The sequence below is a fragment of the Phaethon lepturus genome, unplaced genomic scaffold, assembly GCF_000687285.1.
Source record: "Phaethon lepturus isolate BGI_N335 unplaced genomic scaffold, ASM68728v1 scaffold24070, whole genome shotgun sequence".
NCBI lineage: Eukaryota > Metazoa > Chordata > Aves > Phaethontiformes > Phaethontidae > Phaethon > Phaethon lepturus.
Window position 1 is genome coordinate 876 of NW_010511527.1, and position 27,161 is coordinate 28,036.

At 35.3% G+C, this 27,161-nt stretch overlaps 1 protein-coding gene across 1 annotated transcript; it reads right to left on the reverse strand.

Moving 5' to 3' along the window:
• Nucleotides 1-743: 743 nt before the first annotated feature.
• Nucleotides 744-24,365, reverse strand: RHOT1 (ras homolog family member T1). The gene is given in 19 exon segments (XM_010284312.1): nucleotides 744-1,902; nucleotides 10,740-10,851; nucleotides 10,854-10,935; nucleotides 11,289-11,408; nucleotides 12,178-12,261; nucleotides 12,617-12,747; nucleotides 13,009-13,109; nucleotides 13,747-13,892; nucleotides 14,284-14,368; nucleotides 15,048-15,168; nucleotides 16,107-16,215; nucleotides 16,641-16,739; nucleotides 18,178-18,279; nucleotides 18,864-18,972; nucleotides 19,509-19,561; nucleotides 19,908-19,961; nucleotides 20,762-20,805; nucleotides 22,016-22,097; nucleotides 24,313-24,365. Coding segments are annotated over 19 exon segments (1,785 nt in total). The 5' UTR covers nucleotides 24,346-24,365; the 3' UTR covers nucleotides 744-1,784.
• Nucleotides 24,366-27,161: the final 2,796 nt, after the last annotated feature.

Sequence of the window (27,161 nt, forward strand, 5' to 3'; positions counted from 1 at the left end):
ACAGACATGGACATACCGGTGTGAGGCCGCCGGCAGACGGCCAGTGAGATGGGTACAGAGCTGGAACAGGAAATAAAGAGAGAGGCTGAGAGAAGAGGTAACCTTGTTCAGTCTTAAGAGAACGTTCATGTGGGGGAATGTACTTTCTGTGGTCTCCAGTTACCTAGTGGGAAGAGGTTAAAGAGAAAATCTCTAACGATCCCTTTCCCAGGGAAAACTCTAAGTTTTTATAGAACAGCATACTTTTCTGGAGAGGTGTGTATCAGTCCTCTTTTCTTCAAAAGCTTTTAGAAAATTAATAATTTTCTAGATTGTGTGTAATAGCTTCCAGATGGGGAGTTTTCTAACCTTCTGTTGCTAAAACTTTCTCATTCAGCTCCTCTCACCTCACTTCCAGAAGGTCAGTGTAATAGACAGGCATTAGCTTTCCCAAACAACCCACTGAACTATTTACTTTCTTCTCCCGCTCTATTTTGTCCTTGACAATAAATACAAAGTTCATGGTTGACCATGCATTTGTGTTCCTACTTTAAAATATCACAGAAGTCACTTTTGTATTCTGATAAAAATTAGAAATAAACCTCTAGTGGAGGCAGCACAGTCATAAGACAAATCAAAGAAACTACATAGCCAAGACATTTAAGCTCCAACAACTAAGGGCACTGACAGTTATTCTCTCAGATAACGTTTTATAAGGACCACCTTTCAGGGCAGGAGATGGGAAAAAATAAAAGAAACACAAACACAGTACACAGTTGTTTTATTGAAATACTTGAAAAGGCCAGCAATGGAAAAATAGGTCTGTCATGAGGAATTAACGTTTGATTTACTTCATCATTAAAAAAGCTGTGTCTATAGGTAATTCTAGCCAGTTACAGAATGCACTGTGATCCATGCAACTAATATGCTACAGTAGAATAGGCACTGTGTACTATTTTAGTTCTATCTTATACACAGCTTTCAACAGGTATGACTGACAGATGTGAGAAATTAAACAGCAACACTTCTCATATTATAAACATTTATAATATACAAATTTGCTCATCTGATTCATAAGGGTTATAAAACACAACATAATGGAAAATGAAAAACATGAGTTACACACAGCATATGAAATTGATCTGGCAGTTTTTGAAGTTTGCGTTTTTCCTTCTAAAAGAAATATCAGACTGCTAAATTTGTCACTGGTCATGTAACATACAAAATTATAGGCCAGGACAGCAACAGTGACTTTTTCTTGAAATACATAGTTAGTGGGGAAATTTGTTCATCAGTTAAAAAGGATAGATAAGAATGAAAATCACAAATTCTGCCTGGTATAGCTTATAGTCCAAAAAGATAAAGTCACTCCAGATGAATGTGAAATAAATAAGCAATCCTTGAGGAAGTATGATCCTTCAGTTGAGCCTACTCTACCGAAAATGAATTTCAACTATACACTAGTATGTCACCATACAGTGATAACAGATACAGTATTTTGAATAGCTATTTGGGAAGCAATGTCTTACTGCTTTAATATGTACAGGTTATTTACAACAAATTCCCTTTTGGCCTCACAAATTAAGCCATTTTAGCTGGCTGTTAAGATGCAATTCTTTTTTTCCACACATTATGCAATACTGTAGCTAGAGCTATAATTTAAAATAATCTTATGCATGAATTACAAATATTAATAAAGTAACTCTGCATATATAAATATTTCTAGCAGAATTTAAAGCATTCAGAATGTACATAAAAGTTTTTTTTTTTTTTATTTGGTAGGGCCAGATGTGCTTCTTCTCAGATCATCGTTGCTTTAATAATGCTTTGTACATAGCAAAACCCAAAACTGCAAAGACGGTAGCACCAAAACTTGCTCGGAGCCAAAATGTAGAGCTCTTGAGGTCCGCTTGTGTCACATGCCTAGAATTTAACACATATACAAAACCAGGTTAATTCCATGACAGGAATATCAGACAAGTTGTGCTAAACTACTCTGCTTTTGGAAATTCATCACTACACTTGTCACAGGCAAGTTGCTTACAATTCAGCCTTACGAGTATTTATACAGTCATTTTACTTTTCTTAAAAGATCAGGATTTGATCTGCAGCCCTGATCACTAAGTACATCTCACTGAAGTCAGAGTCCTCACACAGCTGACGAGAAATGCAGCAGATCATTAGTCATGAATATGGGGAGGGCAATGTGTTGTCTTTGATAGTACCAGCAAGCATTCAGAAAAGGAAAGCAAAAATAGCTAGCAAATAATTAATAACCCATAGTGAGAACAACTCTGTCCAGCAAAATACTTTTTTTTTAAGTTATGAGTTTGCATATTTCTGCTTTTCCATGAAAAACTGTCCAGTCCTGTTGAATATCTACTTACACTTGTTCCCCCAAAAAAGTTTACTGACAAGTAGCAAGTAATATTTTTCCAAAAGCTAGAAGCAAAAGGAGCATTTGTAAATCCCTGTCTTCCCAGTACCGTCATAAGAACAGCAATAGAAAGAGTCATCCAATACCAAGCTGAAAGCTAAGAGAAAGTGCTAGTGAAACAAGCCGTGACAATGGCATCAACAAAAAAAGACGAGATGTAACAACGGTATGAAGTGACTGTATGACATTAAAAGCCACATCTTGCATGACAGTAGAGACAGCCAATGACCCAAGTCTCCCAAATGTTGCAACAAGTTTGTGAGCATGCTCAGTTAAACATGGCTAGCCATCCTCAAAAGTAGTCTCAAGTATGACAGCTTACCATAAAGCAGGAGCTACCATTTAAAAGAAATTATCATAAATGCCATAATTCAAAGCACAAGAATTCCTAAACAATAGTAAAGATGGTTTTTTGTTCATTTGCTTTTGTTTAAGGTAGAACTCACAACAGAACTTCACTAGCCTATGTATTTTAGCCTGTATTAATCATCACAGGTTACTCAGTGAAAGCTGCAGGAGTATTAAATACAAGGAGCATACAGAGATCCTAAGCAAACATGGTGCACAAGACAGTTCATATGGTGTGAACTGCAGAGCTATCGCATACAAGCTGTTTAATAAAGCAGGAATTGTTACTTGCTATCAAAATACACAAAACCAGTTCAGGATATTCTTTAGTAGACATTTGCAGGAGCAATATAAGCCATATAGATAATCAATGTACTGTAATACCACATGCTGAAGAACAGGCTATTTGGTGCACAAACAACGAAGCACAGCTGGTCTCTAAAAATTCCTAATCTTATCTAAGAATATCTTGCTGGGTTATGACAGATCAAATTCATGAATTCCTGCAAGCATTAGTTCTTCTACAGCTAGTTTTGACAAACCCTCTGCAAACTAGATATTGAGTGGTTTGCTGAGGGGAAGAAAGGGAAAAGGCAATGGCAAGATCACCTTAGTTTGGCTGCTGTTACCTGTCTTCAAGTAAACGTGGACCCAGAGATGACTCCATGAAGATGGAATCTTCTACAAAGTTGACGGCGTGCACTTGCTGCATAATACTGCTCTCCTCGTCTGCTAACAGCATGGCCCCCAACTCATCTATGTAGGGTCTTAACCTTTTTACACACATGCACAGTTTGCAGTTCATAGCATGGCTCAACAACAGCAAGTGTCTCAAATATGCTCAAATGACAAAGCCCAGAAAATTTGTAATTTTTAGCCATATAGCCCCTCATTCTTGTGCAGTTGTTAAAAACTTAGTGCTTGGGGAAAAATAGAAATAAATGGAGTTTGTGCTTTTGATGAGCTAAGTAAAATATATGATTTCACATAGCTAAATGCCATTGCTTTAAGGACAAAAGAAAACTGCTGAAGAAACCGAATCTCTTCCCACTCCATCCCCAAAGCCTCAACTTTCATGTGTCCACAGGATATTGCAATACTCCTGCACCATAGGCACGAGCCAGAGTACCTGTGCTAAATACACGGGAATGACTCCAACACATCAGCCCTAAAACTGACAAGATCTCATTCCTGTTGATAATTTAATTAAAGACTGTATTTTATCACTGCACATGGTGGGTTTTTTTAAGTAAAAAACTATAAAACTCTTGTCTTCAGATCTGTAAATTATAAAACTTCTCTGTGTATGTAAAATAAATCACTTGTATGTAACATGATTTTAATAGATTATGTGACAAGCTCTGTTGGGTATTTGTATAACTAATAACCCTCAAGTTTAATTTGGTTAATTCAAATGCCCAACTATTTGTATAATTTAAAAAACATCCCTTTAAATGTGCAAATCACTGTTTAAATGGCAAATTAATGCTTTTGCATTGCTTCATAAAGCACTGTCTCTCACATCTAGATTTTCTGATTCCTATCTGTAATTTGCCTTGTTTCAACATTTGCATATGTCCCTATTTAATGGTAGGCAAGAAACTTGCTGAACATGCTTCATCCTTTTAAAAACAATTAATATATTCTCAGTCATGATAAAATCCTCTTTTCATGTCTAAAGGGAAAGTAAATTGACTCTGATCCCTCTTCTAAGCCTAATAGTAACAGACTCTTTCATTTAAATAAAGGAACTAAATCAAGGCAAGGATTTGTCTTATAACCTCAAGGAAATCTACTGACTTCAATGAGAAATGATTAGGACCCTCTGAACATCTCTGCCTAAAAATCCAAAGTCCAAAAATAATTACTGAAATTCAGAACACTACGGATGTCTAATTGCTTTACACCTTGAAAAATTTCCATTTTTTCCTCCTTATATGTTCCTTATGCTGTAATAAATTCAATTTTTGCAACTTTGATCCCTAATATTGTTTAGCTGCCATTAAAGGGGGGGAAAAAAAAGTCTGTCTGAAACAATAAAAAAGGATCGATGTTTGTTTCCAGCACAGGCTCTGTGACATGAAGATGGCTATAATGCAGAAAAACTTTTCTCAATACATACTGAAAAATTTGATGACTTCAATACATAATGTTCAAATTTTATTTCAGTGTAGTTGTGTCTATGAAACTAATTTTTACCAAATGGTAGAAGTTATTACTGCCTTGCTAGTAAGAGAGTAACTCTGAGTTAAAAAATTATTCTCTCCAAGGGTAAAACTTATACATGGATGTGCACATATACAAGTACACAGTAGTATTAGGACTCCATAAATGAAGCTGTATTTGAAACTCTTGCTTATTAGTAATAGTTACTAGCTTTCAAACTTCCCAAACAAATTGGTGCATGTACTTAATCATACAATTAGTTCCACATATACAAGAGAGTCTAGAAATTCTGCCTTTGGTGTAAAATTCAGATTTTAATGCAAGTTTTGGAAAAAAAGACAAGATTTTTATTCAACCTACCCTTAATAGTGACTCAAGTAACCTGTCACTTTTTTGACTAAGATCTTTGAAATCTATACAGAGGCTTTAACAACTCACAAGAAGTTTCCAACATGCACTTACCCAGAGGTTAACTGAGCATGCCTGTCATGGTTATAGACAGAAAATTGTGGAGTTAATGGCCAATACTGACACTCTTCCCCATGTCAGCAGCAGAAAAATCCCAAGCCTGTGAAGGTTTAACCTTAACTATGAAAGTTCAAAGCCATTCATGTATTAACTACAAAAGCATTTTAAAAGCACAGCGGTGAGACCAACAGGCTGGTCAGATGGCTGCTCACACCAAACTTGTAAGCAAGTTAATGCAGCCAGCAAGCAGCAGCAGCCTGCGCTGACAGACAATAGGTTCTACCAATAAAATATAAGCAACTGATTTCCAAAAACATTGTGTAACATATGCAAGCTGCTGCAGCTTCCCTTCAGGCATATATTTTGCTAGGATGCAAACCAAGTCCAGCAGTTAGAATTTTCCCCCATGCATTAGTCATCTAAAACATGAAAAGCTCCAAGTGCATCTTATTTACCTACAAAACCTCAAAGGAATGTAAAATGCCAATTTAATATATTCTATTTAGAAAGAAATTGGGGAATGTAGCTTTGCAAACTTCTACTCGGTATCAGGCATTAAACAGTTTAGAGAAGGAAGAAAATCAGTGAGTAAAATATTGTCATACTGTCCTAATCTGGGACATCTAACTATAGGGATAGATTTCTGCTATTAGATTTAATGGCAATATATCATAGTTTTGAAAAATCATCTACATACACTGCACATAGTGAAAAATAAAACCTGGGTTACACTCTTAAAACTTTGACATTATTAGCAGGAAAATGAAACTATTGTCTTAAATTTGACAGAAGGAAGGTTTTCATAGGAAAAAAAAAAAATCTTGCAAATAATTCCTGAAGCAACCATGTTTTATATGCAAGTAGAACTTCGCTTCTATTCCACAATATTTAAAAACTTTAGAAGGAAGAAAAACATGGTCTGAGAAGTGCCCCTCACTGAAAACCGTAATTCTCATGCATTAGAATTATTTTATTTAAAAATTAACTTAGCTGACAGAAAAATGCCACTACTGTACAAGCAAAAGGCAACAAGTGAATGATTTAAAACCAAGAAAGCAGAAAAACACACTTAAAATTGATGCTCTGGAGTTAAAAAAAAGCAGCCAAAAATCCAAGCTCATCATTAAAGAAAGGGTTAGAATGACGTAAGCAGAAACTTTCCTTTTAAAAAGAGGAAAAACAATGTAGTAAAAAGAGATTAAGTGCCAGCCAGCCAAATACAAATGAACACCTAAAGGAAAGAACAAGTTAAAAAATATAAAAATACTACAGCGTAGTAACAAGTCTCATACATGCATGTATAGTGCTTTGAATGCAGTGCCTTCTTCCTCAAAGAACCAATAGAGTGTGATCCTGGGTAGTTCAAACCAACAATCCTGTTGCTGCACAATAAACATCTCCAGACAGAACTTCCACATTTGTTGAACTTGCCTTTCTGATAGCCTACAAACCCTCGGGTGAGGTTCTGAAGTTTGCCCATAGAACAGACGCTGAAGATGGGCACGAATAGGATTTTCAGTTGCATGGAAGCAATGTTCTTCCTTTAATTACTAAGTTGGGAATACTGAAATGTGATATTATATTTTGCCTTGGTAACAGTGTTTAAGCATTACTTAGCAAAAAATAATAACGGAAGGGGCCCATTCTGAAAAATTTCAGTTTACCTACTTCCACAGTCTAAAGCTTCAGAATAGGAAGGTGTCAGGAGAATAAGTACTCTTGAGAAACTTCCTTTACCCATCAGTTATTTAGCTTTTGCCTAACTATCTGACCTGATGGTAAGCACTTCTAAAAGTAAAATAAGAAAAATTGTATAAAATAACTGCATCAGAAAAATCCTCCTTTATTCAAACGCTTTCTCTAATCACAAATCATTAGATTAAAAATGCATCCAAGGAGCTAACATTTTTAAACAAGATAAACCATCTCTACCCTCCTAAGTCTACTATTAGCGCTACTCCCTCTTGTTTATAGACATCTCAGCTCTACTATATATGCACATATACAGCAGCCCATGTACTGAATGGTGAATAACCTGCAGTAATGTGTTCTGTAAGGAAACACTCTTGAAGAGCTAACTACAGAGTTGGTGAGACGAAGTGACATGCTGGAAAACTGCAACAAAACCCTAGCGACTAACTGAATGACTACAGACAAAGAGATTCTAGCAAATAATCCTTCCTTTCTGTAGGGTCAGTGGAAAAGTCTATGAGGAATTCTCTTTACCTTGACTTACAGACTTTTTTAGGCAATAGTAGATTCCTATGTCTATTCCACACTATCTAGTGACAAGGTGTGGAATGACAGCATCCCAAGACTTCTCATAAAAAGATTTCAATACCTCAAGGCCTTGACAGTATTTCAGAGAAATGAAGTGCAAAGTCTAATGCAGGACTAAAAAAACCCACACACCCATAAAAGAGAGAAACGAGGAACAAGCCACGACAGCTAATGCAGCAACCCATAACCATTCCAGAAAAATGAGGATGCATTATAGAGGTGGTTCCAGCCTCAATAATGAAGACCTGGGATTTTCTAGTAGTGATTGCTGAATTAAGTTGTAGAGTGACAATATGCAAAGAGATTGATGTTTGAAGCTATTTTTGTCTAAGGAATGACTGCTGTAGAAAAGAAGCAGCATGAACAGTCTCACTCATATTAACAGTCTTTTCCTAAGCTAATGAGTTTTCCACCCTTCTCTGAATTCTTACTCTGTGGCTAACACTTTTGACTTGGACTAAAGCGGTATTTCACAAAGATGCTTGATACTGTAGGTGAGTATATCAGTAGGCCTCCTGTGTACGTGTAACTTGCATTTAAAGGAGACAGCCACTCGTATTTGGAGCATCCACATCTGAAAACAGCAAGGAGCAGCAACATACAAGGGCCTGCATCATGTCAGGATATTCTAACCATGGCCTTCAAATAAACATGTTTATCACAGATGCCTCCAAGAATCACATTTATCACATAAGCCTCCAGGAAGGCTGTAAACTACAGAACAACTGCGCTACAAAAATTGTTTGGTTTGAACTCCCATTTGCCTGGGTGCAGTGACAAGTGCTGAGGTGTTAGTAAGTCATGTGTGTCAAAAACTGTGTGCAGTACACACAAGACAAGGTATAGCACTGTTTTCAATGCTGAAAACCAGTTCTCTCTTTCTTTACCAATTTTTTTTCCCCAAAGTATCTGTAAATGCAAATATTTAGCCATTTACCACTTCTTACATGTTGCATTCTATTCAGAGAGGAACTGGATGTTAAAAGCTCTAGATTTTTTACACGAAGTACCCACTCTTTGTGTAAACCAAGCATTAACACACACACATAGAGAAATTCCATGAATTCCCAAATATCAAACTAGCAATTATAAACATATAGTATGTTATATGATGCTGCTTTAAGTCAAGCTGTGCCTTTATGAAAATATTTGTATAACTGATATCTAAGAGACACTACCTCTAATCAATACTAAACAAACCTATAATGTCTCAAGTGAGACACATTACACAGATTTAGAGACACTACTTAATGTCCATTACCAGTTCCCTAAAAACACAGTCCTAATTCCTCCACAGTATCTTTGCAATCACTAAGTGTCTGAATCAACTACCAAACTGGTAATGTTTCAAAGAAATCACTAGACGAAGCTCAAAAGACCAAAAGTACCTTCGAGTTAAACAAAGTTTGACAATTCTATGACAATTATTAAAGTAAGTATCTGCCTATTTCGTGGATATGGAGTGAAAAATCTGCAGTATATAAGGTTACCAATTGCTTTTTCAAAAAAACTTTTCTTTTAAAAGCACACCTGGTACCTAGTAAATAAAGTTAAGGACCTGTTAAGAACTGCAGTGAAGAGTTTGTTCTTTACAGATTGCAGCAAGTCTGAGTTGAGGAAGTTCTGACAGATGCAAAATGTACACCTGTTGCAGGCGCACATACAGCGTAACCGGGCATGGCTGCAAAAACACACAGAAGGACAGGAGTTGAAATCTTGCTCATAATATCAGGTGCACATTAGGACTGTGCCACAACCAAGAGAGATTTAGGAATAAAAGGTACATTTGAATGAGTAAGGAGAGGAGGAGAAAAAAAATACACTGGGGAAGCAAGGGTACAACTACAGCTGTGCAGAATTTTAAGGTTAGGTGTTCTATGTCTTGGACATTTTGGCATTACCATCATACACAGATCTTAATAGCAAAGCACAAACAGGAATGGAAACGTTTGCTGAATTTATTTCAGTTTGTAAGGAAAGCATCTAAAGGCTTCTGAGTACATCTGCACAGCAATAGGTAACACCCCTTTTTCAAAGGCAAGTAAGCCACATTTTCTACCACTCTGAATGCACACTTTACAAAGTGACAGTTACCTCTACTTTTCCCACCCTAACACACACGCATGCTTGAAAACTAAAGGGAGAAGCAGGAATATTGATATGACAAGACATTTGGTCAGTGCTACACTTTAGTGGTTTCCCAGTATTCCAGTGCTACAAAATAAATACAAGAGAACAAAACCAAAAGCCTTATAAATCTAATTCAATAAATACCGTTTCAAATAATTTTTAAAAATTCTATTCTTTTGGGTGAAAGTGACATTAGTTCTATTTAATTTAAAGCAAATGTCAGCTGTCATACTAGACTCCATCTGCTGTAATATTTATGTAGTTCAACACCATATTAAAAGCTCCACCCACCAAAAGAAGAGATGCAAAGTGAGCTTAGCAACAGTGAGATGTGTAGTGAAGAAGAATGTGAGCTTAAGTACCATCTGAAGCACAAAAGTTGGCTTCTGTGTTTATACAGAAATTTTGTTAAAAATGTAAGATCTATTAGATTAATGAACTGAAACACATAGTAATAAAGACACTACAAATAAAAAAGGCTTCAAGAAGTGCATTGGGGGGACCGTTGTTCCCTGAAGAGTGCCATTACTTGTTCTCAACTGTCAAGTTGAGCTAGTAGCAAGAATTACAGCACAACTTATTCACAAGTATCTAAAAAATACCAAGATATTAATATTGACATATTGAGTTATGCATCCGCAGTAAGGACAGAACAGAACCCTAAATATTCATTGGAATTTGCAACAGGAAATGGATGGCGTAGTATATTCTTTAAAAAACACCTTAGCAACAATAGCTGACACTGATTTATATGTTGGATACGTATGAACTTTCTCAATTTGAAATGATTTGAAGATGCTACTCAAGTCACTTATGTCTCTCTGTTGCTAAATCTCAGTGAGGCAGTTCCATCCTTGTGGCTAACAATGACATGCAGTGGTATTGCACGTGACCGATGCAATATGAAAAATGTAATGGTTCAAGTACTTACGGATACATTGCCATAGTTGTCAGTTTAACAAAGATATCCTTACTCGGCACATCAACTGTATTACAAGTAAAGGCTTGAGGTGGAGGCATTTTGTGTTTTTTGCAGAATTCAAAATACTATATTCCTGTCTCACTTCATGCAAGTCAGACTTTGCAGCTACCACTAAGCACGGTATTCTGCTATCCATGAAGTGCTGCTGCAAATTTAAAGAAAAAAAAAGTCAAAAAAACAGTATATGATACATTCAACCTGGAACAGCCTGAGTTGAACTATTTGCAGCAGCATTAAGATATATTCTATATTAAGATATATATGCACTGAAGTTAAGCATTTCTAGAAGCAGAATATTTGATATAGACAAGTAGATGTTAGCTTTGTATGTACAATAAAACTGCATGTTTAATGCATCAGCCATATATAACCAGCACTCATAAGTAAAATGTCTTTTAAACACTAGAACTTGTGTATAGGACCAGTAACTGACACTGAATATTTTGTCAGTGAAAAGATATATAAATGTAAAGGTTGATATACATAAACTATACAAACCTTAAAAATCCTGGCACAGTACTCAAAAGACTTAGGGTTACTGACATCATATACCAGGCAGACAGCATCACATATGGTCTCAGTGTCAGTTAAAAATTCAGAGTCACTGACATCATGTAGCTGGGGGGGGGGTGGAAAAAGGGAGATGGTCATAGAGTGAGAAAAGCTTTGTCATTATGCAGTTAAAGGAACTGTATAACCTTCTTTTTCTCATCATTTTTATGGCCCATTTTTATGTACCCTTAGAACTAATGGACTGACAATAGCCAGAATTAATGAAAAATAAATAGTAGGAATTTACCATACAGCCGACATATGCGAGCTGTTGATATCATATCTGCAGCAATCACAACCTCTGTATATAAAAAGTTACATTCACTTTAACACAAAGTCTGAAGATTCCCATAGAAACGGGCATTCATCCTACAGAGCAAAACCACAGAGCAGAGGACTAGATCTTGGAAAACAAAGAAAGATACCATATTATCATAAAGGAAAACTACAGTGGAAGGAGCTTTAAAGAAAGTATTTCACCCACTGAAGATTAACTTTAGCCATCCTAATCACCTTACATAACAGATTCTTCTTTATTGAATACGTAGATTGCTTGCTGATAATTTATTTTGTAATTTGAGGCCCTGCAGCAGAAACATAATGGACTGGGTTCTGTACAATTTAGGTCAAGGTTTCAAAAATAACAGGTCCTGAACAGGTTCAGTTTAAAGTATTAGCGACATCTAAAACCAGAAGTTATTTGAGCAGGAAAAGGAGTGGGAGGAATCCATATTTATTAAGAGAAAATTAGAAACTTGTTTGCAGAAGGCTCTGAATACTTCACTGAATTTTAAGACTAATCAGTCATATGCAAACAATAATGAGGCAGCCTTACCAGCAAGTATTTTTCCTGTCCATATACATAGACTGTATTAATGGCATAGTAAGATTTGTGTTCTGCACGTATTTGCCTCTGTCTCTGAAAATGCAGAATTTCATGTTAGACCACAGCAACTTGCCCCTTTTAAGTTAGATTTGAACAGCTGTTTTACTCCACTTATTAATAAATGGAAATTACAGTAATCTGTGGTTTATTTTGCAAGTAAATGCATAGCTATAAACCATGATGTACAAATAATTATTGCATGCAATAGCCATTTGTCTATTTGCTTAAAAAAAAAAAAAAAAAGCAGCCCTCCCTAGTAATTCTATATTCCCCTCAAAGTACTCTCCAAACTCAGTAATAACCAGTAAAGCTCCAAGATCAATTGGTTTTCCTGTTTAACCTTAACTCAAAAGCATATATAGGTGAATATAAGCAAAAGGTTTCTTACCATTAGATTTCTTCCAAGAAGAGCCTGAAGAACTCCAGTTTTCCCACAGCCTTTCATTCCAACAACATTGCATCGGAAAACATTCCTCTGAGTCTGTTTTTTCTGGAGGTCTATCTTTTTATCTCTTGTTACTTTTGAAAAAAGACAAATATTTTTCACAAGATGTACACACACGTAGGTATGTGAAAACATGAAACAAATGTCCACTTACATTAAAATGAACACTAAACAATCAAAAATATTAAATCAAAGGTTTGACTTGAGCAGAAAGTAAAAAAGAATGTAAGAATTTAAGTGAAAAAAGACAGACCATCTGTTTAAACAATATACTTTTGAGCAGATTTCTAAATTTAAATTCCTAAGTTGTATCTTTTTTTTTTTTTTCAGATTACCTGTAATTGCTGATGCTTGAGATTCTTGTTCTGCAAGTATCGAGTAGGCTAAATAACCCAGGTACTCCAGACAACGCTGTACATCTAAGTATGTGGTTAGTCTATCAGAAGGGACAAAAAGAAGTTTCTGAGTTATTGGCATCTGTGGTACCGATTCTTTACAGTACTGAAACAACTTTTTCCTCCTGTCTCCAGACTGACATGACAGAAGTATTCCTGGCACTCTGTAGTACTGAAAGACAAAAGCACTCTGAAGGTAAATGGTGGCAACTTTACCAGTCTTAATAATCAGCCAAATACTATGAAGGCAGTGCTTGTCAAGGCCTATCAACCTACATTTATTTTTTTTTACCCCCTCAGCAAATAATGTTTTCCTCATTTTTCATATTTTTCAGCAGGAAAAAAACCTCATTATTGAACATCATTATTCATACTGTTTCTAAAGAGTAGAACAACAGAAATAAGTATTTCAACAAGATTCAGGGAGATTTCCACATTTTGAAGAGACACTTGTTCATAGTTAGCACTAAATACTGGCCAAATCCTGAACAGGTTATAAAAACTGTCTGAAGATTAGGCCACTGGGTGGCTATAAAAGCTTGACTGCTTGGGTCAATTTTCAACTACTAAACTTCCACTCTTTCTACATTTTTAACAGGAATTTACAAACACATCATCACATCCAAACTATAGTCTATAAATATTCTCAACTACTAAAATGTAATGTATCACACTTACGTCCACTGAGAAAGAAACCCTTGGTACGTAATCCACCCCCTTTCATTTGTACAAACAGTGTTGTTAACATCAGGTCCCCACGGCATGTAAGGGAAGACTTTGAACAAATCTTTCAATTCATCAGGAGACAAAGCACAATCTCTATCCTGGAAACAAGCATACGGTATCAGACATAAATCACTTAATTAATGTCTATTCTAAACCGGTATTTTCTTGCTGTATGCTTGCAAGATTCAGAAAAATGGCTACAGGAAACTGAGCTGCTTTCTTTTTAATCATTATTCTTTTCTTGTTTTTAAATAAGACTAAATAGATAAGCTAGTTAAAAAAATATTTGGTAGTAGAGCTATAACTGCCAACTCTCCTTGTAGACAGAAATACAAACAGCAGGCTAGTTTTGACTGCATCGCTTACACCAGAGCCAGTTTCTGAATGAAATTACATAATGACAAAAACCACACTTTTTGCTTGCAAAATTACTAGCAAACTAAGGATCTTAAGTATAGGCACACACACACACTGAAATTCAAAGCTTACCAAATCATGTTTATCAAAAATACTTTGAAGAAATAAGTATGCATGATGATTTAATTCTGTTGTGCAGTCTGGAGGAATTTTTAGCCTGTTTATTGAAAACAAAAACAAATACAAGGAGTGTTAAGTGTGTTTATGAAATACAGAATATTAAAACTCAAAATACAGACTTTTTGAATTACAACATTTGGTATTTGACCTTTGTATTTAGCTTTAATAATTTATCTTTAAAGAGATCAAAGTACGTAATTCTTGTTAGGAATTTTAAAATTATGAGTGAGTGCCTTTACATTACATGATATATAGATATACATTAATCAGGCTCTTGTTTGGTTTGTTTGCTTTTTGCGGGTTTTTTAAATGGATAATTACATAGTAACATTTTTTAAAAGAAGCCACAGTTTGTCGATCTCTTAACTTTTTAATCTGGGGATTTTCAAAGGATCTTAGGTGCTATGAAATACTGAAAAGCCTTTTTTAACTTGTTGCCACATACAATAAGCAATTGCTCAGCTTCATGTTCCAGTTTTGTATTAAGAGTCTATTTTGCCATCTTTCTTATAAAGAGAGGGAGTAGTACATGATTTGGCACAACAGATAGTTCTTTGTAATTTTCAGTCACATGAGGATTTTGGCTAGTAAGTCACAATTAAGGGAGACACTTGATGTAATAATGTGTGAAATAAAGACACTAAAATAACCTTTTTCTCCTGCCAAAGCAGGAGGCAGCATGTAAGTTAAAGAAAGCTAGAATAAGTGATACATACGGAGGAAACAAGTACTCTGGCGTAAGCTCTAAGTCATCATCATATCCAAAGCGACGTAAAACAGTCCAAGTTGTTTCATGCCTTCCTCGCTGAATGAAAAGTGTGTGTAGAAAAAGAAAACCTAAAAATCAAATTATGAACACTTAAAGCCTTGCTACAAGTATTTTTAATAGAATCAGTATCAGATTGAAAACAAAAAATCTTGAAATACACATTCAGATTTTAAACCTCTTGGGTGACATTACAGCATTATCTACACAGTCCAAAGGTTCAGAAGTCATGCTGTGTGTAAAAGTGTCCTTCAAAGAACTGTTTCCTTAAAACAGCTTGGTTTTCTGTTGGTTTTTGCCTCTTTCAGTACTAGCATTTTAGAACTTGGCTGTATGAAAATAAAAACAACAATATTTTCAACAACTTAGAATAGTAAGCCTTAGCAAGAAGCCTGGAGAGTAGTCTCATGGAAGGCTGCCTTCAGTTTCCCTGTACCAGATAAGTGTGTAGCGTTTTTGTTTAGCACTTTCCAGGGCTTAATGAACACTGAGATTTCACTGGTTAGTAAGGCTATGCCTCAAGATTCCCACTCTTTACAATTTATCACAAGTCCTATTACGTATGTAAGCTCCACAAGCAATGCAGTTACATCGATGCTCAGAAAGAAAATGTTTTTCCTCCTTTCACCTTTGCCATATGCTCTCAGCAAATCTGTACAACAGAGCTGTTAAGATGTTGACAGACACCACACCTTGCTGACAAGTGTTGCAGCCAGTGAGCCTAGAGACAAGATACAGATTTATCTAGGAGACAATATCTTTTGAATCAGTATACTTATTTGGATTCCAAGCTCTGTAAGAAATAAGAAAGACCTTATTTTATTCACCCCGTTATTCCCCAGTTTAATCATCCTTTGACATCACACTGCCACTACACCCAGCTCTTGGTAGTCTAAAAGAGAAATATGATCTCAAGATAGAGATCATATTCCAAAAGACTAGCCTTTTTATGTAAGAATGATTACCAACTGTATAAAGACACATCTTTTAAGAGTTAAATAAAGCTTACCTTTTAATGTTAACCCATTATCTGCAACTCCATCACTTAGGTTTTTCCTGACTACATTCTTTACATCTTCCAAAGCTTGAGGTGCCAGTGGTGTATTAAAACAAATTCTCTAATAAACAAAAAAACCCAAAAAGCACATGTTAGGACCACTGGCTACTAAGCTGGACAAACAGCATGTCCGGTATGAAATACAGCCTTAAACATTCTGATAAGCTAGCAAAGGACAACCCATTTTCTTAGTGGAAATAAAGGTGTACAAATTTTATTTTAAAGTACAAACATTGTGGCTTGCACATTTAATAGATTTTTCTTATTTTGCTCTTGAACTAAAACTTGAACGATGTTTAGAAATAAAACTAATACTATTTCCATTTTTACAGATCCACTCTTTCATGCTGCACTTGAGAATTTTAATATTTAGACCTGATTCCCTTCAATTTACCTTACTACTATTCCTTCAAAAACAATCACTCGTTTTCTAGAATTATATAGGTCAACTACTAAGCATAGTGAAAAGGTAAGCAAAAGAGCTACCTGAAAGAAGTTGAGCTCTGCATCATTGAGAGTACCATCATTATCCTGATCAGAAATTCTAAAAATACGAGTCAGTGCTTTAATACAGGCAGGTTTCATCTGAGGAATAAAGGAAAGTTCAGTATCTTCCTAGGCTTGAATATAAAAAGATTACACTGAATGACATCACATTAAAACAAATACTAGACTTCATTTTATATTTTTAGAATGGAGACATTCACACACACATACACAAAAACTAAAAGGAAACAAAATGCTGATCTAGCAAATTTATACCCATAAATTTAAAACAATTATTCCACATTAAATGTCTTTCTATTCAACTATTAGAAGAGCCTCAAGCTTTTCAAAAGCTGAAGATGGCACTACCTAGTTATTAAAAAAAAAAAAAAATCAGTTCTCAAAATTCAGTCTTATTGCTACAGAAAGTTAAAAAAAAAAAAGATAAACAACTGAATGATATTTTTTCTCAAAAAACATTGGGGGGGGTCGGGGGGGGGGAAGGATTTGCAATCCCAGCACCTTCCAAAAATAAACAGCTCTAGAACTACAGTAAAATCTTTCTAAACAAGCACACTATCTCTATTCACTGTTTCAACTATGGCTTCAAACATCAGATACTGAAAATCTTCACAGGGCTCATTCATCTACCAGGCAAAGCATTGATCATATGGACTATCTCTATGACAAAAGAATTGCTAGGATACCTTCCGAGTGAAGGAAAACAGACACTGGTAATTCTCTCCCAACAACTACAGTGATGATGGACTCTTCTCTTCATAGAGGTCACACAGATTGCATAGAGATTGGTTTTGGAAAACCAAAAAGATTTCAGCACAACAATATTATCACAACATTACTAACTCATAAAGATGATTCTGATGGAAGAAATCAAAACAGGGTTATTCTCTGGTTCTCTACTTGACAGAAGTATTTATGACTGAAGCAACGTTCCTACTGCCCAATACTACACAGGGGTTACATTTAGAGATTCTATTTGTATTTGCCCATGAAATTAATGTTTTTTAAAAAACATACTACTCCATAATATGCTCAGCTAACTACCTGTGGTACTTAAACACCAGCCACATCACTTGTTTCTTATCCCTTTTGCCAAAGTCTCACAAGATGCTCAGAAAAGTTCATTCCCTTAAATCAGGCCAAGTCTGGAGTATTTTCCCTGAAATAAATGGAGTTACTGTGAAATGTTTATCTAAAGTAGAACTGAATTGAACACATGATTTTGTTCACATTACATTTGGCTTAAAGCCATTACCAAAGCTTCTCATTTCACTTAGTTCACACAGGCAACAAAAAACTGTCTTCGTTGCTTTGAATGAAGAGGAAGGACAGATCGGATCAGATTAATACAACAAAAAACAATCACCATGGTTCTGGAATATAATGCTTAGCATTTGGGGTAGGGTGGTGGTAACAGAACACATTAAGAAATGCAAAATCCACTGAAAAGGAAAGAAAAGGAAAGTGGTAACTCCCCCTGCTACATTATTTGTTCTTAGAATCTATGTATAAATACCTCTTTCTCCTCTGGGCAATAAAGAGGACCTGTAGGATGTAGAACAGCTTTCTGTGCATAATAAAATAGCTCAGATATATTCTTCAAGTTTTTGGCTGAACACTGAAAGAGAAATCCTTGTATTGATTAGCTAGTTTCTTGACTATTTGGTGATTTCTTCTGAAATTTAAGCAAGCATAAAACTTTTAAAGATCTAGCCCCCTCTTGTGGGTATGGTGCTGTGTTGGAAAAAAGACATCGGCCCCTGTACCTGTTCAGTAATTAATAAAGGAGGTCTCACTACAATTTGCTGTCATACCAAGAAGAGTAATCAAAGTTTCATCTATTTTGAAAAAATTTAAAAATAAAAAAAAGACAGAGGGGTATAGCCACACATATTAATTCTATTTTTTATACTGTGCAGACATCTGTCTGGCTTAATATTATATTTAAAACACATGCTAAAGGCAAGGATGTGAGGAGGCTCTAAATATTAGGAGAATTTGACAGTAACAGTTGATTATACAATAGTGTAATCTTCTCTAAAGAAAAATAACATATAAACTCACCATGATAATAACTTACACTTGAATATTTTATTTTGAACAAATCAAAATAAACCACTTTTTCTATTAAAAAGTTGCCATACATGCATGGCAGGCGTGTATTTCTTGTTACCCATTCTAACTTCAGAAAGTCTTGCATACCTCTACACATGTTTCTATCTCTGTATATTGATTCATAATGGGAAGGATAGTTTCCATACTGCTATATTCCACTAGATCAGACTTGTTTCCAACTAATATAAGAGGCAACCTGAAAACAAAAAAAAAGGTTAAGAGTTTTAAAGACAAAGAGATAACAAGATCTACCCTAATTTGGCATTCTGCCTCCCATCAGAAGTCATTGTATTATTTTCATGATATAATTAAATATTACGGGCAGCCAACAGGCAAAACAAAACAATTGCAGTTAAGTAAATTGTTTTGATATACACTTAACCAGAAAGGTACATCTTGTTGATAGTACAAAAAACAGTTAAACATAAAAGTAACTAAGCATATTATTGTACAAAACCAGCATCAGTAGAAAACCTATACAGACCATGTAGCCAAAACCAGTTATACCATAACACACACACCTGGTAAAAGCTGACCATGAAATTAAAAACAAATAGCATTGCTGGCATATATAACAGACCTACATACTTTAAATCTCTTGTTGCTTGGACTTCTCATACAAATTTTAAGTTTAGAATTTGATTTTCTTAAAACAATTAACATCCTCAACACTGTCCATTGACACACATCGATGTGCAGCCTAATTCACACTTCTCATCTTTACTTATGCACCTGCTATCTTTGTCTGTCCTTTCATTGATGAGAGGAATCCATCGACTTGTTACCTAGAGTAGGATTAAAAACAAACATGAAAAATACATTTTCAAATTTGACTGAACTGTGCACAAGTTCAACTACAGCTGCTACTCCTTCTTTCCCAAGAAGGCATATATTTACCCACAAAGAATGAAACAAATAAAAACTGGAGTTGATTAATGAGCAACTTTGTCAGATGACTTGACATGACTGAAAACTCAGAAGTTGAAACAGACCAGACACAATAATACATCTGCACACCCTTGTAACAACTTGATCTCAAACACCATCTTATGCACAGTTTTCAGCTTGCCAACAGTTAACAGCACACAAGTTACTTCTCAAGCAATAATCGGATAAAGTGTGTTACCATACCTTATCAATAGAATTCTTGTTGTTAACAGCGTATACTATACAAATCACATTTGCCTAAAATGAAAGGAAAGGAAAGCCATGGAATTCCACTGCTTAAGAGTCTCTAGAGCAACAGAGACAATTAAGAACCATACATAACAACATCAGAGTATGAACAGTTCCATCATTAGTCAAAAACTGTGTCCCTGACTTGTTTAAGCTATTTGTAGCCTGAACAACAGCTTAAACCAAATAATTTGTATGTTGAGAAGTGCCAAAAAGCCTGTCTTGCAGTGTGACATTCACAGCTTATGCCTGCAGAGACCTATGCTACCAAGAAATCTAAACTGAAAAATCATAATTCGCAGCCTCCTCTCAAGTACCAAACTAAATGCCAGAAATGGAACACAACACCATGATAGACTGTACAGAAAATGTACAAAGGTGCTCAGAAAGAACTGAAAATAGGAAACAGAAGGAATTATAAAATTACCAAGAATCCTATGATATTTGTAAACGCAATAGTACAACATGACAGAAAGAAGTAAAACGGATCTTTCCAGGTTAGGATTATTTCTTTACAAAAACTGTCAATCTGTTGGCCTACTGATATTTAAGTTCTGTCCTTTCACTTGGAAGGCCAAAGCTTAAGCTCAATTCACCAGCACGGTGGGAGTACCTACTTTTCTTAAACAGCAGAAGGTATACTGTAGCACAAGGCACAAAAAATGAAATGAAATGTCAAGCAAGAAAAAGCAAGGTTGGGGTTTTTTTTCTTCAATTCAAACTGAAGCCCATCTAATGCAGAGAACTGAACAGGAAAGATTTCTCCAAAAGCAGAAACTATTTTCTAGTAAAAACTAAAATACACTTACCTGTGATATTTCATGGTAAAGCTGCTCATCACTTTGCTCTGCTTCTGCATTCAATAGAATAAGCCATTCATTAATACTGAACATTTTTGCAAACAAAACTGAAAAACCTTAAGAAACTGGACCAGGGTATTTCACAGTGTTCATAGGACAGCCCTCTGAAAGCTCTTGTTATTTAAACGTCTTTTTATAAAATGCATTAAAGAGTGCTTCTGCTGTAACAATAATGAAATTGATCCATTAACTTGCGAGTTAAAAAGTCGGTTGCACTCAAGTTTTTTAGCAGCTATTTTGAAGAGGAATATTACATTTGCAGACAAGTTCTCTCTGGAATGAGTCATAGTTTGCACGTCCCTACATTTATCAACAGCCCCTTCCTGGGATAGTAAGTAGCAACATTGTTCTATAATGCAAACTTTTACAACAGAATACGGCATATGTTAATTTTATTGCCGTGTCAATGATTTTTTTTTAGTGAAACCAAGCTTCTGTTAACCAAATCTATGAAATATTTAATCCAATACAAAGAAAAACTCACTCCACATAAATTTAAGCTCAAGTCCAATGAAAAAAATACACATTATTTCTTTGTTCCAAATAGGCAAACACACCAAAGGTATCTCCTCAGCAGCATGGGAGAGAGAAGACAGGAAGGTATCTGCTAACATGGCCTAATTCTCGGCTGCCATTATAAATGGCAGAAGGGTTCTTTTAGCTGTGCAACAGTTGCATGTATTTATGACCGCATACGAACCTTGATACCGAGTCTATTTATCTATTCAGTAAGGTCAAGGAGATTAGATTATATACCCCCCCAAACCAAAATATGAAATTGACACAAAGGATAAGGTGTCCAAACTTAGAAATTTAGAAAGACATAGAATAAGGTGTGTGAAGTCTCCTGCATCCTAGTAAAGTATTCACTGAAAGAAAGGAAAATAGTTTTGAATTCCATGAAAGTACCCACCTTTGTCTGAACCCGTAAATATGTCTGTCACACAAAGAACACTACCTTCACTGGAATATTGCTACAACTGTCTTTCATGGAAGAACCAACAGCAGTTAATGTTAGGCTTTGAATTAGTAGAATCACCCATCAATCATCTGATTTAGTTTTAACCCCTAAGTTTCTACTTTAGTCTTCTCCTACATGTAGCTTTGGTGCCATAGCAGTATGACTGTTAAAGAGGCTATTGAGTTAGATAAATAATTCCATACCAAGTCAGTCAAACAGTAACAGTATTGTGTAGTCCTCACCTGAATAATCCACTATGTGGGTTGGCACTCTTTCAGGGGTGACATCAGCTGGAATGGTGATTTCTTCAGCTCGTGGTGGAACCTGGGTTGTAAAGAAACAGCAAGAAAAAGCCTTTAAACATAATCCAGAAAATCCAGATGGTCAAAAAAAGTCATATACTATAAAACACCTATCAATCAGTCAGCTTTAAATAGAACAGCTTATTAGTGGTTCAAGTACTTTTGGGGTTTTTTTTGCAGTGTACTGAAAGTCACTGCGACTTTCTTACTCTTTATTAGTCTACTTACTGAATAAGGAACTTCCTGCATGCTTTGCAAGAAAGCAATGTTGTTAAGGGATTCAATGAATGCTTCTATAAAGCTGAAATCCACTACAGCCAACATCTATAAAGAACTATTATAATAGTGAAAACTATAAACAAAACCTGAATTGCAATTTACTTTAAACAAAATGTCATATAAAGAAAAGTTCTAAATTTCGGAGGGTTATCAAATTCAACCAATTACTTCAAAAGGCACTACATTCTTTAGCAGGAGAGTAACATCAGGGGTAGCATGCCATTAAACAGTATTTAATTTGTCAATAACCTATGTTTAAACATTTCAATTTTTGCACAAGATACCCTGATCCTAGTCCCGCTGAAATCAGTACAAGAACTACTCCTGCGAACAGTGCATGAGTTGTTAAAAAAAAATAAATACTCAAGATATGGCAAGCATGCATGACGGACAAAATACAAGCCTCAATTTTTACATAATCATAACCTGACAACCTCCTTGCTTCTGACAGAGTGCTAAACATTAAGTTCAGAAAGGCCTGCAAAGCAAAGCATGATACTAATAAAAAGTGTGTTCTGCAAAGTACTGTAAACTATGATTGCTGGGCATTTTTTCCAGCGAACACGAATGCATATTCAGGAAGAATCAACTTAAATCTAATTTTAATGAAAACTTCCTGCACAGCTATTTATTGCCTTTACCTGCCAACACTGAACTTTCATGATACTTTTGTTTTCTTTCAATAAAAAAAGAAAAAAGAAAAGCCAATCACTGGAAGAATGGCTCTTTGTAAAGCTTCAGGCTCTACTTACATCTTCATCAAGAATAACTACTGATAATACCCAGTATATTAAACACTATTTTGAAGTCTGAAATGACTGTTACACACACACCCATATAGCTCCGATCTCCATGACTGACCTGCAGGAATTGTACACGTCACTTTCTTCGGCTTATATAGGATTTTTTTTTTTTTTTAAGTTCCATAATTTCAGGCAGATTTTGTGTCATACATAAATTATGCTTTTTCTCTCAACATGAATTTAGAGAAATATTCTAGATTATACAGCAGAAAGAAGCTGAGAAGTGAATAGCGGCCTACAATTCATGAAATATATCAACAAACAGCCTGTCAAAGCAACGGGTCCCTGAGCAGTTTAATAACAAACAGGAACTGGAGCTCCTTTTTACCTGCAAGGTTGGGAACTCAATTCAATTATGTTAACAAGCTAATCTTGACTCATGAACTGTGGTAACCTACTGATTTGCATTAAACACAGCACAGTGTGGATTCAAAGAGCAGCACATGATGTCTATTTTAAGACTTGTGATCAGAAGAAATAAACATTCATGTTTATATGTAAAAAGTTTAACTATTTGCAGCAGCTGCAGTTCTTTTTACGGTATAAAGAGAACTATGTGCTGCTTATTTAAAGGAATAAAATATAGAAGTAGCTTTATTTTTATTCTGGAAGAAAGCAGTAAGAGTTTCTGGCAATTTTTATTTCAAAAGCCTAAAGAAAACATTCTTCAAAAATAGAAAAAGGCAATGTCTCAGAAAAAATGGTGAAGGTATACAATGTCACTTTTTAATTCCCCATTCTCATTCATTTTTTATCTACTTGCTCTTTAAATACAACAGTCCAAAAAATGGTAGGGTCTTGCCTCTTTCAGCACCTTCCCTTTTATGAGTCTCTAATGTTGAAATATGCTGCCAGTTATCACCAGTTTCAACTGCTTAAAAAAACCTAAGATTCCTCAGATATAAAAAAAATTAGTTTAATTAACCATGTGAAAAACAAGAAAGGAACTTTGATAAAATTTAAATTCCTAATCCTCACAAAGAGATATATTGAAACTAACCTGTATCACTCTTCCAGAAGTCATCATTGCAGTTTCAGAGTTTTTTTTTTAATAGGAAACATTATTTTAAAGCAGAGCCTATTAACTTAACTCTTTGAAAAACTTTACACAACAGGATAGAAATAAAACTTAGAAAACAAATAAGTATGGTCTACCTCTTCTGGAAATTCTTCACTGACAAGAGACATAATTAGTGAGGTCTTCCCAACTCTGGCTGCAAAAGCATTAAAAACAGAGATTAGATAATTTGGTTTTGTTACACTCAATAGTTGCATCCCATTTTAAAATGGGAAGTATTTTAAAAACATTTCCCAACCGACCACATTAAAGGCTTTTTATCTGTTGCTTAAACATACTACGTATGGATAACAGCAATTCCTTCATAATTCTTTATTGTGAAACCTTAGCATCCATTTCATTCAGAAGGGAATCAAATCCTGCTCTGCCTTTCATAAAACAATTAGAAGGTTTTAACCTTAATATAGAACACTTAAGCAAACAAACAAACAAAAATCCAAAGCAAACTAGAAATGCTTTAATAAAATTTATTAAATAAAAAAAAAGAAAGCACACAGACTGGAATTTAGGAATTAACTATTTTAATAGTATTCTGAATATGATGATTGCACTTCAGTCCTAAACTACCAAGGATAAGAGCTGGATAAGACGACATGGCTCTATCAATGGACAAAGTCTCCACAAACTAGTTTGACAACTAGTTTGAAAGCACAAGAGCATTATCTCGCTACAAAAGAGCTGCCCCTCACAAAAAGTGAAATAACAAACAACAAACCCCTAAACCACCAACCCTTCTGAACTCATAGTTTTCTTAATCCAAGAAGATGATGATCATATCTGCTTCAATATTCAACTCTCTTCAATCAAATAAATTATTCTGTTTACCTGCAAAGTTCAGACTTCTGATATCACAGTTGGATTGCTTGGTTTTGAGAACCTTTAACATGACCATTTAAATTAAAGAGTTTGTAACTTTTCTCAGGGTTCCCCTCACTCTAAAAACCTTCATCTGTCAAATTCCTGTTCCTTTGAGAGTCTTGAAAGACTATTACTGCTTTATTTGTTTTTGAGACACTTCTTAAAAGACAAAACATTCAGATTCAAGTATTATCTGGGATTGTATATTTCTAACAGCCCTCAATTCAGGCAAAAAACTATTCCATCCTGGACATACAGAATCTTCACTAGCATGCATGTTTTACCAACCAAGATACTGCTTGCAATCAGTTAGAGCCTGTATCACTGCTCCTACTGAAAACACCACCAATTGACAGAACTTGTTTTGCTGATGTCGCTGCATTTCCACTTGTCTATTTAATTGTATATAATTCTGAATATGGGAGGAAGAAGAAGAGATTAAATTGTACAACTGATTGTTTTTGTGCAGAAAATGGTATTACTGAACTGATGATCTAGTCAAAGTACATTCAACTTATCCAAGTCTATTTTTGGTATAGTAACAAAGGGCCTCCTGAAATCCAGAAATAAAAGCTCTTCTTCATCATGGCACGTTAAAGAAAAGCAAAGAAAAAGATATACTCTGGAGAAAGACTTTTGTTGTCCGTAGCAAGAACAGTTGTAAATTTTTCCCCAGTGCTATTAGCTGGAGAGCAGTAAGATGCTATTAGATGCAGGTTTCTTAACAAGCAATGTGGTTGTGTTTTCATCAAAGATACTCATATGAGCTAAACCCATAATTTACACTGCCAGGTGTCCTCCTGCATAAACTACATCTTAAGTTTCATCCTGACAGATCAAAAGAGCTTTAAAAGCTCTCCTATTTCCATAGGAAAAAGGACAAGTACTTTCCTGATAGGCAACTAAAGTTATTAGATAATTACTGAAAATGCTGCAGCATATTTTGCATCTGACCAAGTCAGCTTCAATTTGAAACACTGGCAAAACATGTTGGCTTTGCAGATATAGAAACTCATTTCATTAATTTTAGATGACTGAAAATAGAAGATTATGTATTGCTGGTTAGTAAATGCTCAGTATTTATAAGCTTCTGATACACTTCCTAGTGTTCTAGAGTTGTTTTTAAGAAAATCCATAGTGTTCAAATGTAGAGACTTGGCTCATTTTGCTTGAATCTAGGTCAACCATTTGCCTTTCCATTTCTGTTTATAGCCTTAGAAGTAAGAGCCTAACCAGTATCGGCTGACTACGATGAAGAAAACAGCCCAGCACTTTGTGATAATTAACTAATCTTTTTCCTCATATATAAGTCTTTTAGATCATGCTGCATAAATAATATGCTGAATGCATTCTGAAAGTTATTGGCTATTAAAAATTTATGTTTGCACCTGGATACTAGGATTAAAGTAACCTCAAACCTAAAAAAGTAGAGCACTGGGGATGAAAAAGGCTGTGTTTTGGAACAGGCTTACAACAAAAGGTCTTCACATATTTCAGAGTCTGAACCTGATGGTCTGCTGTTTTCATCTAACGAGTATTAGATGGTCTGGACTAACTTGTGGTTTCAGACTAATAAATATACAAGACATATACAAAACAGTACTGACAGTATAACTGACAAGTTTTACCAATTTGTGAAACAAATTTCTCCCTTCTGCTTGTTACCAGTCTAACAAAAATATAATACAAAGATGCTCACAATCTCTGACATGTGCCACGTACTATATGTTACTGTATTTAAGAGACCTGTATCTTCGAATTTTTCAGTTGGATACATTGTGAACCTAGTTGCCAAACCAATGCACCTGCTACACCTGTACTTAAACGACTGCACAGAGCCAGTTCAGAACACACCGTTCATTGCCAAAGAAAGTAAGGTAGATTAGCCATACATTCTGAAGAGGAATTCAACTGTATATTCAAATGCACAAATACATTTCTCAATAAACTGAATCTTGCAAAACCAGACAAACACAAGCTTAATGAGTTAACTCTTTCTGCACAGTACCATCTCCCTGAAGAGTCTTCTCTAAAGAAGCCATAGAGGATCTTTCTAGGCAGCACAGAC